Source organism: Vidua macroura, chromosome 11 (genome assembly GCF_024509145.1).
Source record: "Vidua macroura isolate BioBank_ID:100142 chromosome 11, ASM2450914v1, whole genome shotgun sequence".
Taxonomy (NCBI): Eukaryota; Metazoa; Chordata; class Aves; order Passeriformes; family Viduidae; genus Vidua; species Vidua macroura.
The window spans coordinates 13,767,504-13,785,001 of NC_071581.1; the positions used below are offsets into that span (position 1 = coordinate 13,767,504).

At 38.4% G+C, this 17,498-nt stretch overlaps 1 protein-coding gene across 3 annotated transcripts in view; it reads left to right on the top strand.

Annotated features, from left to right (window-relative positions):
- Positions 1-17,498, top strand: part of NFATC3 (nuclear factor of activated T cells 3) — a 64,421-nt gene that overhangs the window by 299 nt on the left and 46,624 nt on the right. For all 3 annotated transcript variants that reach the window (XM_053987282.1, XM_053987283.1, XM_053987284.1), the window contains exon 2: positions 15,323-16,442. In XM_053987282.1, the coding sequence (XP_053843257.1) occupies positions 15,323-16,442 (1,120 nt within the window). The remainder of the gene's footprint in view (positions 1-15,322; positions 16,443-17,498) is intronic.

Consider the following 17,498-nt stretch of genomic DNA (forward strand, 5'->3'; position numbering starts at 1 on the left):
TTCCTGTTTTCCTCCGAACGAGGCGGGGAGGGCAGCGGGGACTGCGCCGGCCCCGCCGCTGCGGGAGGCGGCAGCCCGGGGGGAGCGGCGCCGTCCGTCCGTCTCTCAGGCCGCGGCCGCTTCCCGGCGCCGCTCCCGTTCCTCCCGCGGGACGCGGGGGCTCAGGGGCGGTCGGCCGGGCCTCTCCCCGCCGTAACAACTTTCTTTGGGGAAAGAAACCCAAGAGCTCGCATCGTACGGGAGGAGCCGCCCCGGGCGCGGTGGCGCCGGCGGGGAAAAGGCCCTGGTTTGGATCTGGTGGCCCCACGCCCCCCGAGCCCGGGGAGCGCGATGGGGCCGGTGAGGGACAGGGCAGGGAGCAGCAAAGCGTTAACGGGGCCGGGGCAGGGCAATGTTCGGGCACTTGTGATGAAAAGTTTCAAGCGAAGTGTTCCCCGTATATAGAACATCCCAGCGACTCCAGTGTGTTCTGCGGACTTTGTGTACGTGTGCATGGGCGAACACCGCGTGTCGAGATGTGATGGCTCTGGGTCCGTGTGTACAGATGCACGCATACATCTCGGAGTGCTTCCATTTTACTTTGTTTTGTAGTACTGGCGCCTGAAAATCCTGTTTTAAAATGCTCGTATTTCTTGAAACTGCAGAAAACAAAGTACTCCCTGTGAATTGTGGCGTGAAGAATCAATAAGGACCAGCTGTGCCTTGTTTAGCCATACCGAGTTTGATGGCTGCGTGCTGTATTTTCTAACATACTTGAAATAAGTTTTAGTTGGTAATGGGCTGTCTTATGTCTAAGTGTTAGATGATAAGATAGCTCTGAAACACGGCTGTATTCAGGCTAAATGATGCAGCCATGTTGTTTGACTCGGTTGTCTGCCTAAGTTAATTAGAAAAAAATTTGTTTGATACAGTCTGTGTGAAAGCACGCAGGATTAACTTCTTAGAAAATCCCTAACTTTCTTGATGCTCAGATTTAATTTGCAAATTCGTTCAGGTCAAGGAAGGCTTTGTCTATTTTTCATCTCAGCACAATACCAGATGGTGTGTTTTATGAAGGGGGCCTGAATTCTGCAATCTAGATAAGTGCGTTACAGTACTGTATGAAAACAATGGAAAACATGTGAACAAATGACAACAAAAATAATTTTGACACCCTCATTTCTATTATTTTGACATAAAACTGGTTGTCTAAACTATGTTCCTTTGTCGATGATAAATGAGAATGAGAGAACAAGTTTCTCAGAAAACTGGAAGTACTAGTGTGGTATCAACTCACTGTTATATTTGTATTTGGGTAGCAGTCCTTAACAAGCAGTTCAGATGTTACTCTGAATACAGAGAATTTTCCATGCTTGATAAGTCAAAACTATCCCTATGTCAAATTTAAAAATGTGATATTTGGACCATGAACTAGTTTGTTTGCGGTAGCTCTCAGTAAGAAATTCTACATCTGAAACTTAAGTAATTTTACTGTTTTGTAGAATTCTGGAGATGATCTTGCCTGCTGTGCACAGATGTGGCCTCCGGGGGAAAGGGTTAGAGTAGGACTCTGCTGTCATGTATTCTGTTAAAAGTATTGCCAGAGCTCATCTGTTTATTCTGCCCGTGTATTTTACACATGAAGAACTAGAATTCATATGAGAGGTCCCATATTGGAAGTCTATTTTTTCCCTTACCCCTCTTCCAAATACATTAGATAAACAAACAAAAAAAAAAGTTCTTAGAGCTCCGTAAAGCATCTATTTCATAATCCCATATCACTTCCTCCGCTGGTAGTGTCTGTTGTGTTGCAAAGTAAGCGTAAGGGTATTTTTAAAAAATGTATGCTAATAATAAAACGTGTAGGTCACAGGGAAAGTTGCTTAATTTGAAAAAAATAATACTAAATTTTCCATGATCATGGAGAACACTGAAAACCCATTATGATCCTTCATGCTTTGTCTCTAGAAGTTTGAGACTGGCATTCTGATGAAGGAAATGTCTGGTACTAAGTTATTGTGCAAATAACATGGAAATCTATGTTAATAGTGTCCTTTATACTGAGACTACTCTAGTGTTGTGAGGATTTTATTCTTTTATATATGTACACATATAAATAATACAGGTACATATTTATATTTAACTGTATTTGTAATCAAAAGCAAGGAAAAGTGAGCTATTCTTTCATTTCCTTGAAGTACTTTTGATATCTGAATTACTAAGAAAGTGGTAGTGCCAGGCAGTAATTACCCTTTTTATGATATTAAAAGAACAGTAAGAGAAATTAAATCAGCTGGGATCTTTAGTTATTACACAGAACAATTTCAGTGGGTTTCAGGATATCAGGACTGGCATTCGTAGTTTTGTGCTAAGTGGCTGGACTTAAGACCTCTGTTCTGCATTAGTGCATATTTGCTTGATCTGAAAGTTGTAGCTCCTGCTGCAGAGGAGAATGCATGAAAGAAGATGTGTGAAGATGCTTGAAATCCCTAGTGTAATACTGCAATATTTGCAGCATACTTGGATTGAAATTAAAAGGGGTAGCCCATTTCCAGTAGTTTTTGAGTGGAGTAAAAATTTGCTCAGGTAATTGCTAAATTAAAGATTCTCAAAAACTCTTCAGCTGCTTTTAAGTGGATGTTAGGTACTGAGCAAGAGTTTCTGCAAACTCTTGCTTTCTGTTTCTCTGATTGTTCAGTGTCCTTGTCCCAAAGAACCAAGTGATTGTCACTTTGGTTTTGTAGTGTTAAGCACTAGAAGCATTTGGTACAGTTCTAGGTACTGATGAGATTCATCTTTTTATGACCAAGAAATTCAAGCCTCCAGTGCCCAAAGGCAATGCTCTGGATCACTCTGAAGTGAACCAAATCTCTCTGGTGTGCTCTTTGTTGCAAAATTTTGGGTAGCTGCTGTAGCATCCGATTGCATCGTGCCACCTTGTATCAGCTGCGTTTGAAATGTCTAAGTCAGCATGTGCATTACAGTATGTTCAGGTCCTCTACAGTCTGCTGAAGGAGACTGGCATGCAACTGTCAGTGACAGTGTTTGATGTGCCACCTGGTTTGGTCTTTTTGATGAAGAGACCTTTGGGATGTAGTATGTGACACTTGAGTAATTGAATTAGCTTGACTGCTTTTGTAATGATGCCCCGATTCCCTTCCCCACCACCAGTTTTGCAATACTATTCAGTGTAATTTTGGGAAATTTGTCTAAAATTTATTGAGCACTTAAACTGCATTGAGGTTTTCACTGAGGACATGTTATACTTTTTAAATGCCAAACTTCTCAAAATGGAAGCAAATATGAGTTGCTATGATAATATCTGAAGTTTTATTTTAGGGGTCCATCTTCTCTTTTAAAGAATGAGTTCTTATAAGGTAAAAGCTGTACTTGGAGTATATAGTACTAAGCTGGGAATCTGGGATCCTATAGGGTTCTGTGTCATGCAAAACTATTTCTTATTGGTATGTGAAATCAGAACTAACTTAAAATTAGAGACTGCAAACTGTTCAGTATTCAGAAGATAAAGAGTTGCAGATGAGTTATTGATGCTGCTCTTCAGCATCCTGCCTAAAATGTTCCTATTATTTCTGATTAAGTATTCTAAGAGCTAAAGAGGAGCTAATGTTTTGTTACCCAGTGAAACATTAATATGAATTTCACCCTAACTTCTACCTTTTGTTCTTGGGTTTTGAAGTAGAGAAGGAGAAATTAATATTTCCATGTAAATAATCTTCCCTGGCTGATCTTGTTTATTTGCTTTCCCACAATATGAGTGCTTTAAAAGAACTGATCAAACTACCCTCCTTGGACTTCAGGTTCATAGTATTTATTTTATTTTATTTTATTGGAAATCATGAAACAAGCTGAAAATGGGTTCTTCATATTTCCTGTGACTTAACATTTGGTTAGGTAATAATATTTGGTAATCTTGTTACAAATGAATCTTATAAAATCTCCTACTTTTCTTCTGAAGAGTATAAAAAACATCCCAGTTCTGTGATGAATTTAGTGACTGTTCAAAACATCTTTGTGAGCTGAAGCCTCATTCTGCATAAGGATGCTATATCTGGATTTGTCTCTTTCATTGATTTGCAAACTTCTACTCCTGTTCTCCTCTGAGATTTTTTCCTTTCACTTAGAGCTGGTAGGTTATTGGTTTGTTACTGGACATCACAACTGAAACACACATTTTCCTGTAGTGACTGTCAGAGTAATACCTGATCTTTTATTTTGAAGGTCTTTGTGTCAATCCTTTATCTGTGAGTGTCCATGGGCTGCTCAGCAGTTGTCTCCTGCCCACATACCAAGTGCTCTGAAGTGATGATGGGTGCTGGATTTTCCCTCAGCTAGGCAGAGTTCTCTTGTAGCAAAAACTGGCACTATGTATGTGTTATTTTATTTATGTATGTCACAGAAGTCTTAAAACCACTGATTTGTACTGAAACGCCACAACAATACTTGTCTTTATAGTATTGCCTTCGTCATTATTATGTAAAATATTCTTTTTCCCTTCCCAAATGTGTATTCATGACTGGTATTGCTGTCAAGGATTGTTGGTAGAGAGAAGAAAACAGTCAAAGCTGTTGATGAGAGTTTGCAGCCTGGTTGAACTTTTTGTTCTTTTCCCTGAGGTCATGATTAAGATAAATAATCTTAAGAAAGTCAAGTTGTCGTAGAAAAGAGACAGTAGTCTTATAATTAGATTGAGTGGAAAATTAAGGGCTGGATGCTGGTAGGAGCTGTGAACTTCAGGTGTGAGTTGACTGAGGATTGCTATTGGTGAAATTTGGTTTTGTGTTCAAAAGAGGTGGTCCAGAATTATTGCAAAGTTTGCTTTCCCTAGCTGGGTAAGAGGAGCTTGTGAGACATCTTTTGAAGTCTTTTTACCAGGCTACCTTGCACATGTGTATGGTTCACTTGAAGTTTTATTATTTTTAAAATATTTTGTTTCTGTTTAGATTTGGTTGTCTACATAAATGGGTAGGAGAGAGAGTCTTTGTACAAGATGTAACTGTGGTTAATATGTATAATTTGAGCCATCCATCTCAATACAGCTGTCTGTGCTGGTCTGTTAACATTTGCTATACAAAAGAGTGCTCATGTTGTTAAGAATAGGATCAGCTGGTGCAACTCTAACAAAGGAATGAATGGATAAGTTACTTGAATCTATTTATTTTTTTTCTCTTAGATATAAATTACACTCTATAACAGAAATATTTATTTATTAGATATCAGTATTACATATATAATGATAAACCATCACTTGCAGGAAATTGAGCTATCATTTTATTTTACAAGCTGGTGGATGCTGGTATCTGCATGTAAAAGATTGACACAGAGGGACACAATGCAAATCAGTCATATAGGCTGTGGTTATATAATCTGCTGATAGGGGGGAGGAGGGAAAACCAAACAGCTGCATCTGACCAAAAACAGAGGGTCTTGTGACTTCAAGACAGCTTAGAGAAACACTGAGGAAGAACCAAAGGAGCATGTGTACTAAAGTGGTATCAGTGGAGTCAAGAATTGCCGGGCAATTAAGTGTAAGAGATTAAGATGGTAATTCTGGCAAGCTGATATGTTTGAGTATGTTGTGATTTTTCACAGTATTCTGGATAAATTAAATCTTGCTTATTTGAATGAAGCTTGACCAGGATGAGACTATTCAGGGAAAATATCAAAATCTTCTGTGTGGTGTTGCAAAGCAGTTGTAGTTGCAGCTAATCTAATTTAATAACTTTTCCATTTTGGCAGTATGGTTCTTTGATCACTACATAGTGCATTGAGAGTCACTAGCTAGTGAGTCACTATATATTGCAGGGATTTGAAAAAGGTCCTCAGTTTGACAAAGTGTCACTTATTTTGTTTGTGAATTCATAGTTGCACATCAGTCTCTGTCCCCTTTCCCCTCAACTGAATTGTGGGCAGAGTGTAAATGAAAACAAATCCTGAGATCTGGGATGTGGGAGATGGTCAGGGTACAAAAGCATTAGGGCTAGTGCTTTTGTCTTACATATTTCTGAAAATTCGAAATAAGCTCGCTGTTTCTCAAAGTAAAAAGTAGCCCTCTGTTTAAAACATGACAGCCCCATTACTTTGGTCTGTATTGTCCAACTGGAAGCAGTTTGTCAGATGCCACCTGAAGTGTAGCCAGCTCAGTAATGTTGCTGTGAATGAGAGAGAATAAATTCGAGTAGATGGGCCTGGGTCAATAGGAAGCAGCAGTTTGGCTGTTCACAGCAATAACGTAAATACGGGAGTTGTTGCCTCAAGCTGCCCTAGTGGGCCAGGGAAGTGTGGAGCAGACTTGGCAGAGAGCCCAACCAGTAAAACAACATCCAAGTCCTTGCATTTGTCCAGGCATGCCATGTGGGTTCGAATGACAGTGGAATTCAAGATGAGTGAAATGATCAGTAAGGCTAAGTAAAACTGCAAGGCAGGAGCAAGCTTATTAAGAAGCCAGCATTCTCTTCTACCTTTAGTACACCCATCTGTGAGTGTTCTTGTGAAATACTGGCAAAAGAGAACATTAAATAACTGTAGAACTGTTCAAAGTCATTCAGGGAAGATGAATTTGAATCTGAAGCACTGCAGGTTTGGTGGAAGGAGAGAAGAATGAACTTTCTGGGGATCTGACTACAAACCGATGACCTTTCAGCAGTAAAGTCATGAAAATAGAATTCTGTGTGTGGTTTGATTTGGTGTTGTGTGGTGATTTTGGTGGGTTTTTTTTAAAGCAGAAACAAAAACTTCATTTGAGGTTTCATGAAAGATGTTTTTAATTAAAAACATGAGCAAGTACTTAGAACTAATTTATTAATACTAGAAATGTAGTATCATATTATTTATATTAATATTTAGATTAAAAGGAATTGCATGCTTAAAATGGCTTCTCAGGCTGCACTTTGAAGATTAGTCATCACTTCTAAAAGTGAGAAATATTTTTAATATAGAAAAAATTCTTGAATGGAGTTGAATATTTCTGGTGTTTTCTGTTTTTTTTTAGCAGGTTAATGGAGAGGGTTCATGAGAATCTTTGTTTTAGTGGCTGCTAACACTGCTTTTTTTGGGAACAAATACTGTGAGAAATGTCTTTTTAATCCCATATTTTAATGTTTTTAATGGTTTTGGGAAAAATGGAAGGATGACTTACACATACTTTCAGAGAGGCTGTATTTGCTCTGTGCTAGAGGGAAAGAAATTGTGACTGATTGTATGTAGTTGGATTAGGGCAGAAGCTGTCCCCTTTTAACTGAAGTTGTTTTACAGAGTAGCCCTCTGTATCTTCATAGCCAAAATGAAAGTGTGACAGAATGACAAACTGCTAATCCAGTCATGCTGCATTTATTAACTGTTAGTGACAATGATTCATTGCTTTGATGGCTGCATAATGGCCTGTAATAATATCTGCAGTGATGTATAGCTACTCATGTGTATCTTTAGATGCTTTCTAGAAGATGTTCCCTAAGTCAAGGACACGAAAAAGATAAGGAGATTCAGTAACTGATTACAAAAGGCTTTAGTAGTGTCATTTGGGTAACTGTATTCAAACAACAAGGCCATAAGGAAATACATTATTTAATCCAAAGAACTACTAATCAATTCTGTCAACATTTTGTATTTTGCATAGCTTCTTTAAGTGACGCAAGTCTCTGTATTTCATCAGTGTAATTTGTCACGTTTAGTCTTTTGAGAGCAAATGCTGCTGTCCTTCAAATTGCCAGGCTGTTTGTGTTGGGGGCAGGAGTTAGGCCGATGTACAGTATGTGGTGATACCTTCACTCCTGCTGGAATAAACACAAGCCATTTAGGACTCTGGAAAAGGATGCAAAGTTACACGTGGCATGGTCATGACGCATGCTAGTATCACCATCTCTGTATTTTGGGATGTCAGTTTGAACCTTGATGAGAAAAATGGTATTTGTGCTCAGCTTCAGCCTCCTCTTTTTCATTTAGCTGATTCATGTTTCTACCTTTTACTATATCAATCTAGCAAAGTGAATTCAAGGTGTTTCTGATTCTACATTCATGTGAGCAGAGGGAAAACAAGGCAGTTTCAGATTGTCATTCTGGCTCATTACAGTTCTTTGATGAACACAGCCTTTGAGTTTAATGCATCTAAAGTCCACACTTAAGCTGCATTATAAAATATTGGTGAAAAGGTGTAATAATTGGTGGTTTGAAATACTGACTTAAGTATATGGTAGGAGTGCCTGCTGTGGAAGGGTTTGCCCTGTGTCATGCAGGCCAGCTGCAGAAGCACAATGTAATTTGGTCGAAGTGTGAAGAGTTCCCAAACGAGTTTGTTCAGATATTATTGATACCAGTCCTCTATCTGTGTGTTGTGCTCTGTTTGATAATCAGAAAGGGGGTGCCCCCATTTCAGTCTCCCTTCCACTGTGTAACTGCTCCCCACTCGGACATCTTGCCTTGGCTTACTGCTCTCCTTTTATACCAGTTTGCACAAAGACCCTGGTCTTTGTCACCATACTCTCCTGTAAACTAAAATAAACATTTTCTTGCACACTCCAGTCTGTTTTCTTTGATACAGCCCTACTTAATACCTTCTGATTTTGGAATTTTAGTTTCTGCTCACTGCTTGCTTCAGGACTGGAGCAGTGAACTGGCGTCTCTGTAAAGAGCAGCAGGTTGCTGTGAGCAAGGTCGTGTTAGAAGTTAGTTGGTGGTAAAGGCATCCATGTAGGAGTTAGGTGAATTAGGTTCATTCTGTTTGAATAAGTGGAGAGCCTTTTCATGGAGTCTGTTGGTTTTGCCCCACAAAGGAAGAGTTGTGCATGGTAAATTGGCCCACAATAGCAAGAAACTAGGCAAACCTGGCTTGCTGGCAATTACAGTACATGATTAATTCCCTTGTTCCCTTCACTCAGTATTTGCCTTATCTTCTCAATTACCTTTATGCTCAGTCTACTTCCAGTGGGTCAGGCACAGCGCACCAGTTTGGGAGTGATCAGGCTTCTCTTAGGTCTCATGTCTACACACCTGAAATGCTCTGGGGTTGCAGGGCTGCAGTCCCTTTGCAGACTCTAACACCTGATAAGACAGTTCATCTTCAGAACAGCAGTGTCAGATGGCTGCTCATACTGTGTGATAGTACCTGCTGTGCCCATGTACTGTGCTGTTTCCAAAAGGCTGTACACTAATATCTCTGAACTACTGGGTTGTGCTGAGATTACTTTTGATCTGACAGTGAATGACAAATGAGGCTTCATCAAACTGGAGGGCAGCAGCTTCTGTTTTGTCTACAAGGTTATTATGCAGTGAAATACTATGTCTTCTTGAATGATATAGCCACAGATTAAAAAAAGGTACCAAAGAGGAGCCCATAGAACTTGGAGGCTTTTAAAGCAAGAAGCAGGTTTTTTTTTAACCTGTTATGAGTATTAATGAATAATCCTTAAATACTGAATCAAAGGCTTTATAAAGTTATCATTTAAAGACATGCTTCATATCAACCAGAAATAGCAGGAGAGCTGGAGAAGGCACAGGTATAAACACTGCTTAGCACTTCCGGTTGTTATTTTCTGTTTTGTAACTGAACTCAGAATGACTAATTCTTGTTGAATCTTACAGTTACAAGTTGAATTCTTTACCTACCTTCTACATAACTTTTTAGCGATGTATCTCAAAGCTGTTCTTTCCTTATTTGAAATTTAATTTCATTACTTCAGTGTGAAGCTGGATGTACACTAAGACAACAGTTCTAGTTTAAATGCGTACCAGGCTGTGGCCTAAGGGTTTATTTAGTTGCATGTTATGTTTTTATTTGATAGTGAACACCTGCAGCTCCTGTCCTGGTTGCTTGTTTTGTCCCATGTCCTAAAGCTTGCCACTCTGTCAGTTGTGTATATACAGGTGTTAGTGCACTGTAAATATGATTGCCAAAATCATCTGTGTTAAAAGAACGTCTCTTTTCAGTTCCCCTCCCCCTTTGTGTGTGAAGGTGTGTGGGAGGGTGGTTGTTGCTCAAAAACCCTTAGTGTAGTTACACCCCAAGAGCCAGTGTGTTCTTATTTTAGTCAGTGTCAGTTGTAAACATTTGATATGCTGGATTATTCTTTTGTTTAAACTGCTTAAACTAGTGCAGCTTCTTTATTCTTCTGTATTTCTACAAAGGATAATGAATTCTTATCCAGACTAGAATTTGGAAAAAGACTCATTGATGAGCTCCCACTGTTGAGAAGATTCTTTTTCTTCTACATTTCAAGTATACTTGCTTAACAAAAGAAAACGATTGAAACTGTGACTGGCATGACAGAACAGCCTTTGGCATAAATGATTGACAAAAGTAAAATTCATTTTTATCCTTTTTTGCATAATCTGACATGGCCATGAAACAGCACAAAACCATCAAAGAAGTGAACTGCTTCATAAAATGAGAGTTGTAAATCATCCCTTTCTGAAAACTTAAACTTGTAGTACTGCTTCATGTATTGCTAACTTTGGTCTAGAAGGATGTTTCCCCCTACCCTACCCTGCTACCTTAATTTTTTTTCACAATTTATTCTTTTTCGGTACCATATTTGGCTTGCTAGTCACTCATACTCAGTATAAAGTAATACATTGCTATGTTTCAGTTTGGGATTGTGGCATTTTTTTAAATTGGTGTTTAAGCTTGTAGGAAGTGTTTCTGGAGAACTGATAGCTTGTAATGGGAAACTGGAGTTAAATATCCAATTATAGAACTTTAGTGGAATAGTATACCAAAAAGAACTCTCATCAATCATGGTTTTAAGTGCACAAAAGAAAAACTATTGGTTATTGACTATTTTACGTTCCCTGCGAAGATTTAATTCTCCCCTTTCATCCCAAGAAATATATAAACTTGTGCAAACCTGCAGAATAATGAAATAAAAACAGTCACATGTGGTTTTTGTCCCTTTTTACAAATGTTTTCGTAACCATTGTGTTCAGAAAGAGATAGTGGTAACTGTCCTGATAGAAGTGGAAAACAGAAGAGTTGGTCATTCTTCTTAAAACTTGTAAGCGAGGCAGACTTGCCTGAGAACACACATGATGTCTGTGTCAACGTTCAGGTCTTTCCTCATGCTATTTAAAGGACTTGATTGCTGATCCTGTTTTCACATTAGTAATTTTATAAGACCTAGGTCATGTTGCACTTTCTTCGTACCTTATAGCAACTCCTATTGTCTGAAAATGTTTGTTTATGGGCTTATAAACTTAGAATAATAAAACAGTTTGGGTAATTCTGGCACAGGGCTTGTGTTCAGACATTTGATAGTAATTGACCTTCCTTCTCTGGAGAAATCTGTCTGAGTGCACAGCTGCACATGTGCATGTGCCAGAACATCATTGGGGAGTGAACAACTGGTGGGCAAGCATTGCTAGTCTTAAATGTGCACTCTGATACAGCAAGTAGCAAGCAAAATGTACTTTAGAAGCAGTTCTGGATATTATTTAATTATATTCCCCAGTTAGACAGCTTATGTTGAAGTGTAGTTGGGAGCTTAGTAAGGGATGAGCCAGCATTGTTTTAATGCTGAACAGGAGCTTCTGTACACGAGGCTGTTTCCACACAGTAGCAAATGTACATTCAAAATGAGCAACCTTCTGGTTCTCATTGACAGTGGATGACACAGATGCCTGATGGAAGATTGCAGTGAAAGTCTGCAGCTTTATTTAGCTTATACACTGTGAATATAGAGAATCTGCTCATTTTTGTGATCCCTCAGTAGTGAACCTAATCTCAGCAAGGTGGGGAAGAAGACTCCAGTAAATTTCTAAAGACTCATGGCTTCTCTGTGCATGGCAATGGTAAAAGTCTTAGTAAGTAAAAACAAAGCTGAGTTTCTTTCTATGCCATTTGTCCAGAAGATCTCCTTTGATTGTAAAAGAAAATGTGTTTGACGTGGTTTGTTGTTGACTTGTTTTGTTTCTTTGTCTCCTTTAAAATGCTTAGTGGAACAAATAAACTATTAATACTACTTCTAAAAGTGAAGTTGAACTTATTGGCCCATAATCCTTCATTTTTTAACCTTTTATTTAATCCAGTTTTCTTTACTCTGTATTGCTGTTATCTTATTAGGAGTTTATTCCGTTGTCCTTACTAAAGCAAAAGCATTTAGCACACCTGCCTTTTCAGTGGCATGAAGGGATTTGATGTGAATTGCACTACTTCTCTTGGTCTGTTTTGCTGCATCTGTCTTGTCTAGCATCTTGCCCCCATTTGCTTATGGTAGTTTTTGTGTTCTACCTTCATAGTCTGCCCTAGTTTCTGTGTCTTGAGTGCTTTCATATGTTTTATGGTCAGTGAAGGTCTCATGACTTGGCCAACTTCTTTATTGTCTTTCCTCCCCCAGTAAGATTGTTTGAATGTAATAGCTCTCCTGTTAAGTAACCAGATTTCCATAACTCCATTTTTTTCCCTTGGGCTTCTCCATAACTCTTTTTTCTTTACACTTGCCTATTGTGAGACTTCCCTTTGTTTGTTTACCCTCTGCTTCTTGAAGCCCTGTGTTGGATTTGTTTTGTGTTATTCTCACTGCTTTCTCTTTTAAGGGTTATCAACAAAGTTTTTTTTCATTCTTTCTTCCCCCCCCCCCCCCCCACCCTTGTACATTTGTGTTTGTATGTTTACTAATTCCTTAAGAGAGGTTAGAAGGCTCTTTCAGATTGGATTCTCTGCAGTCTTTATTAGGACAAAAATAATTTCTGGTAAATAATCTCATAGAATTAATGACATGATTTGTAAAGGTCTTAGTGTTGTCCTTTTTTGTGAGCAGCTAACAGGTTATTTAAACACATGAGCTGTAAGGGGTGGATTTGTGTGCACAGACTGAAATAAATCTACATGTTTACCAATTGAATCTGAAAATTATTTGGGTGATTTAGACTTCAAACAGTGTTGCATTCACGGTGTTAAGCGTGCTTTTGGGATTGGAAATTCAATAGGTTTCTAGCTTCCTGTTTTGTCTGTGCAGCTGGGGAGGGGTAACGGCCAGCACACCCAAACTCAGGAGAGGGACCAAAGAAGCCTGAGTCAGAAAAGTTCTGTCTCCTGTCTGCTCCATCTCTTCCCCTGTTCTTCCCAGCTGGTGTTGGTAATTCTGTGCTAGTCTGATCTCTGCACCTCAACAATGTGAAAATTAAATTCTGAATGTACATCTGCTTTTTGTAAATCCCTGTGACACTGAAAGTACAGAAATTGTCTTAAATATTTTAAGATTTCTTGATTATTGGTGCAAGAGGAATAAGGCTCTTTGCAATGGTGAGAGGTTTAGTGCAAACAATGTGCTGCTACTGTTCCTAAAACCATTAATGACAGTAAATGGTTACACACAGGGCTTGAAGACTTCCAACTGCTGTTTTTCTAAAACATTCTTCTTATTATTTTAAAAGTTCTGTACCTGTAACTGTTTTATTTCTAAGTTTTTATAAGCTAGACAATAGCCTTCATTAGGACTGCCTTTTTCTTCCCTAGATCTATGCTTTTATTAATACTGAGTTAGGAAACGGATATCTGTGATCTTGCACATTAATACACCAATAGATGTGGAAAACGTAGAACCAATTACTGTCTGCATTTCATGCTTTGTGAAGGAAAACAGCAAGAAGAAAGGCCCTTAACATATGTTTTTAAAAATGTTTGTTACCCTAGTGAAAGAAAAGGGAAGTGCAGTTTTGGTAGTGCTCAACATAGTGAGCCTTAGTTAATTGTGTGTGATACGTGCAGTAGTCCTTCCTGAGAACCCTGGTCCTTTCTGTGTGTGCATTTTTAGAAATCAACCTATGCTGATTTTCTGTGCTCTTAACACATATAATAGTAGTTAATGATATATAGTATGGATAATTGTCATACATAACCATAATACATATAAAATCATGCAGTGCTTGTAATATCACTAAGTACTCCTTAAATGCAATGTATGCTTCCTTTAATAGATTTCTTATAGAGTTGTTCCCTGCTCATGAACCTTCAGCCTTTTCTTTTTTGTTATCTTTATGAAGTCTGAGGAATGTAGTCCATTCCTTGGTAACAGTGTGCTTTCTCTTCATTTGAAGATGCTTCCCTCCGAGAAGCTGATGTTTTATTTCTGTTTTAGTTAATTTTAAGCTGATTGCTATTAGTGAAACTGGTAATAGACTGACTTCATTAACAAACTAATTTTTTTGTCATGGAAAGGTCTAAAGTACATAGCTTCCAGTCTGGATATTTTAACTAATTGTGTGAGAGAATACATTTATTTTAAAACAAATATTATTAGTCTGCTGATACTCAGGATAAAAATAATCTTTAAAAAAGAGCTAATAGCTAGAGATGCAATTAATGTTATCTAGCCTAGATTTGTGGAAAATTAAAGAGTGAAGACCCTATTTACAAGTGAAAAGAAACACAATGGCTAAAAAATATGGAAAAAAAGTTGTGTTTTCTAATTTTGTTTCAGACAAATATCTCATATTGGCAGTGAATTTAATATTGAGAAGTGGGGCAAGAAAATCTGCTTCAGTTCTGTGAGACAAAGTGGCTGATTTTGTTAACAGGACTTGTACTCCTTCTCAATTGCTTGTTTTTCTTTGGAATATTTCCTGTGTTTTGGATAAGTTAGTGAGGTCTGAGAATATTTTGTTTTGCCTTATTTTGCTGGACAACTTGTGCTCAAACTTCATGCGACTCTCCTCAAAAATCCTATTTACCATAGGCATCTGAGAGTTTTATAACCTACAAAAAATATATCTTAGGAGTATGATTCTTCATAGTATCTCTAATAATATTCTTTGTTAGGCCTCCTTTGGTTGAATGTTTTTAGTAGTTCATAGTCTTCATTGAAGCTTGAGTCGCTGTAAGATGCTTTCTATTGTTAAAAGTAGATCAGTATTACAGATGTGATGTTCTGGTGCTTGTAAGTATTGGCAGAGCTTGCAGAAAGTACCTTCGTCCTATTTGTGTCAAAAAGGTGAACTTATAATGATTTTTTATTAAAAATGTTTATAAGTGGAATACAATTATGAAAGATGAAGTTTGAATTGAGTGTTCAAGCTGAGATCCTTTCTGGATTTTAACCCATTTTTCTGTTTGCATTATAATTTCTTTATGAAGATGTGTATAAACTGTAAAATCTGATTGAAAACAGGATTTATGGTAAAACAATCATACTGTAGTCATATTTAGTTGTAAAATAGACTGGGGAAAATTTTAAATTAAGAATTAGCTTTGTTTTTTCTAACTAGTGCAATAGAAAATGTCTAGGATGTTGATAACAGTCCATATCTGGGAAGCAAAGGATTTTGTTTATGGCATTTATCCAAGTTCTGACTATCCTGACTCTTACTACTTTTTTATCTTTCTAAATTTCGTTTTCAGATCTTGAGTCAGATGACTGTGCGTCCATATACATCTTTAATGTAGACCAGCCATCCTCCTCTGTCAATCAGCCAATTTGTATTCCTCGCCATGGACTGCAGTCTCACTCCTCTCCTACAAGATTTCAGAGTCTCAAGAACTATGAAGGCACTTGCGAGGTACCAGAATCCAAGTACAGTCCACTAGGTGGACCCAAACCCTTCGAGTGCCCCAGCATTCAAATCACATCGATTTCACCCAATTGTCACCAGGGGATTGAGGCCAATGAAGATGAATTACACACAAATGGCACAGAAAATGAGTATATGGAAAGGCCTTCCCGGGACCATCTCTATCTTCCTCTTGAGCCATCATATAGGGAATCATCCCTTAGTCCGAGCCCTGCCAGCAGCATTTCATCCAGGAGTTGGTTTTCAGATGCTTCCTCTTGTGAATCCATTTCCCATGTTTATGATGATGTAGACTCAGAGCTAAATGAAGCAGCTGCTCGATTTACCCTTGGCTCTCCTTTGGCATCACCTGGTGGTTCTCCAAGAGGTCCCAGTGATGAATCGTGGCAGCAGCCTTACGGGTTTGGGCATGCCTTGTCACCTAGACAGTCTCCATGTCATTCTCCTAGAACTAGTATTACAGATGAAAACTGGCTGAGCCCTAGACCAACATCAAGGCCCTCATCAAGACCTACATCCCCCTGTGGGAAACGCCGACACTCCAGTGCTGAGATTTGCTATGCTGGTTCTCTCTCTCCTCACCATTCTCCAACTCCATCACCTGGCCATTCTCCCAGAGGAAGCATAACAGAAGACACGTGGCTAAACACTTCCATTCATAATGTACAAGGCCTTAACTCTGGGCTTTCACCATTTCAGTGTTGTACAGAGACTGATATTCCTCTAAAAACCAGAAAGACCTCAGAGGATCAGACTGCCACTTTATCTGGAAAAATAGATATCTGTCCTGAAGAGCAAGGTAACTTGTCATCATCCCTTGAAACTGCAGTGGATGATTGCTCTGGACCTCAGCACACCTTGAAAAAAGACTTGCCTGGAGACCAATTTCTTTCTGTTCCTTCGCACTTTACTTGGAACAAACCGAAGCCTGGTCACACGCCTATATTCCGGTAAGTGATTAGAAAGTAACTCCTTCCTCCTTTTCCCCTCCTGTGCATCTTAAATAGACATATAAATGCCCTTATATTTCAGTGATGCATTAAGACTTCTTAAAGAAAACTTGTTGAAGGCGGATAGATGCTATAATTAGGAAAAAAACAAGTTGAGATACTAAATACCCTTCATCTTTAAAAATACAGTAGATGCATTGTAAATAGGATTAGTTTTATTTAAGTAAAATTTGTATATATGCACAGAGCCCAGCTGAATTAAATGCCTGTGGATTTTGTACGTGCTTTGCAGTTCTATCTAATCTGAGCACTTGACATTTTAATATAGCTAGGGAAACTTGACTTGGATTAATTTACAAAACTGGGAGATCACAAAAGAGGTAGGGAGTTTATTTGCTTTTGTGTCTATTTACTTCTTTGGGCTCAGATAATTCTAGAAATTGAATAAAGGAAGAAATTTGTATGCCATGCTGAAAATCATCTAGAAAGAATGCATGTCTGGGATGTAGTTCCAAGGTATTTCCACCATCCATGATAGAATTAAATTGGTCTTTTCCTTTTGCAGTCCTCTCATGTGCTAGCAGGATGATTTGTGGGGACTCAGAAGAGGGAGCTTGTCAATTGAGGAAAAAGTCCCCCTCCTTTCCAGTCTGTTACTTTTTAGATGGATCAGTTCTGTGATCTTTCAAGTTACAGAGGTTGTATAAATTCTTGAGAAGTTGTCACCTAGCTTGGCTTGTTAATAACTAAATATATTTAAACAATATTTATTAAGCCATTTGGTTATTTTTTGCTTAATTTTATAACCACAGGTTTTAATTTCTCTCCACAGAATTGCACTGATTTTAGTAAATAAAGTGATTTTTTTTTTTTTTTCTTCTCCTTTAATGTTCTTCCACATACCTGTTTATGGATGTAAAATTTAACAGTAAAGACACAAAGCTGCTGGCTGGAAAAATCTGTTCTACCAGGTCTGAAACTACTGTTAACAGATAACTGTCCTTAAGTCTGGGTTTATTTTAAGTTCCATTGCCATCTGTTAGTAATAGGTGTTCA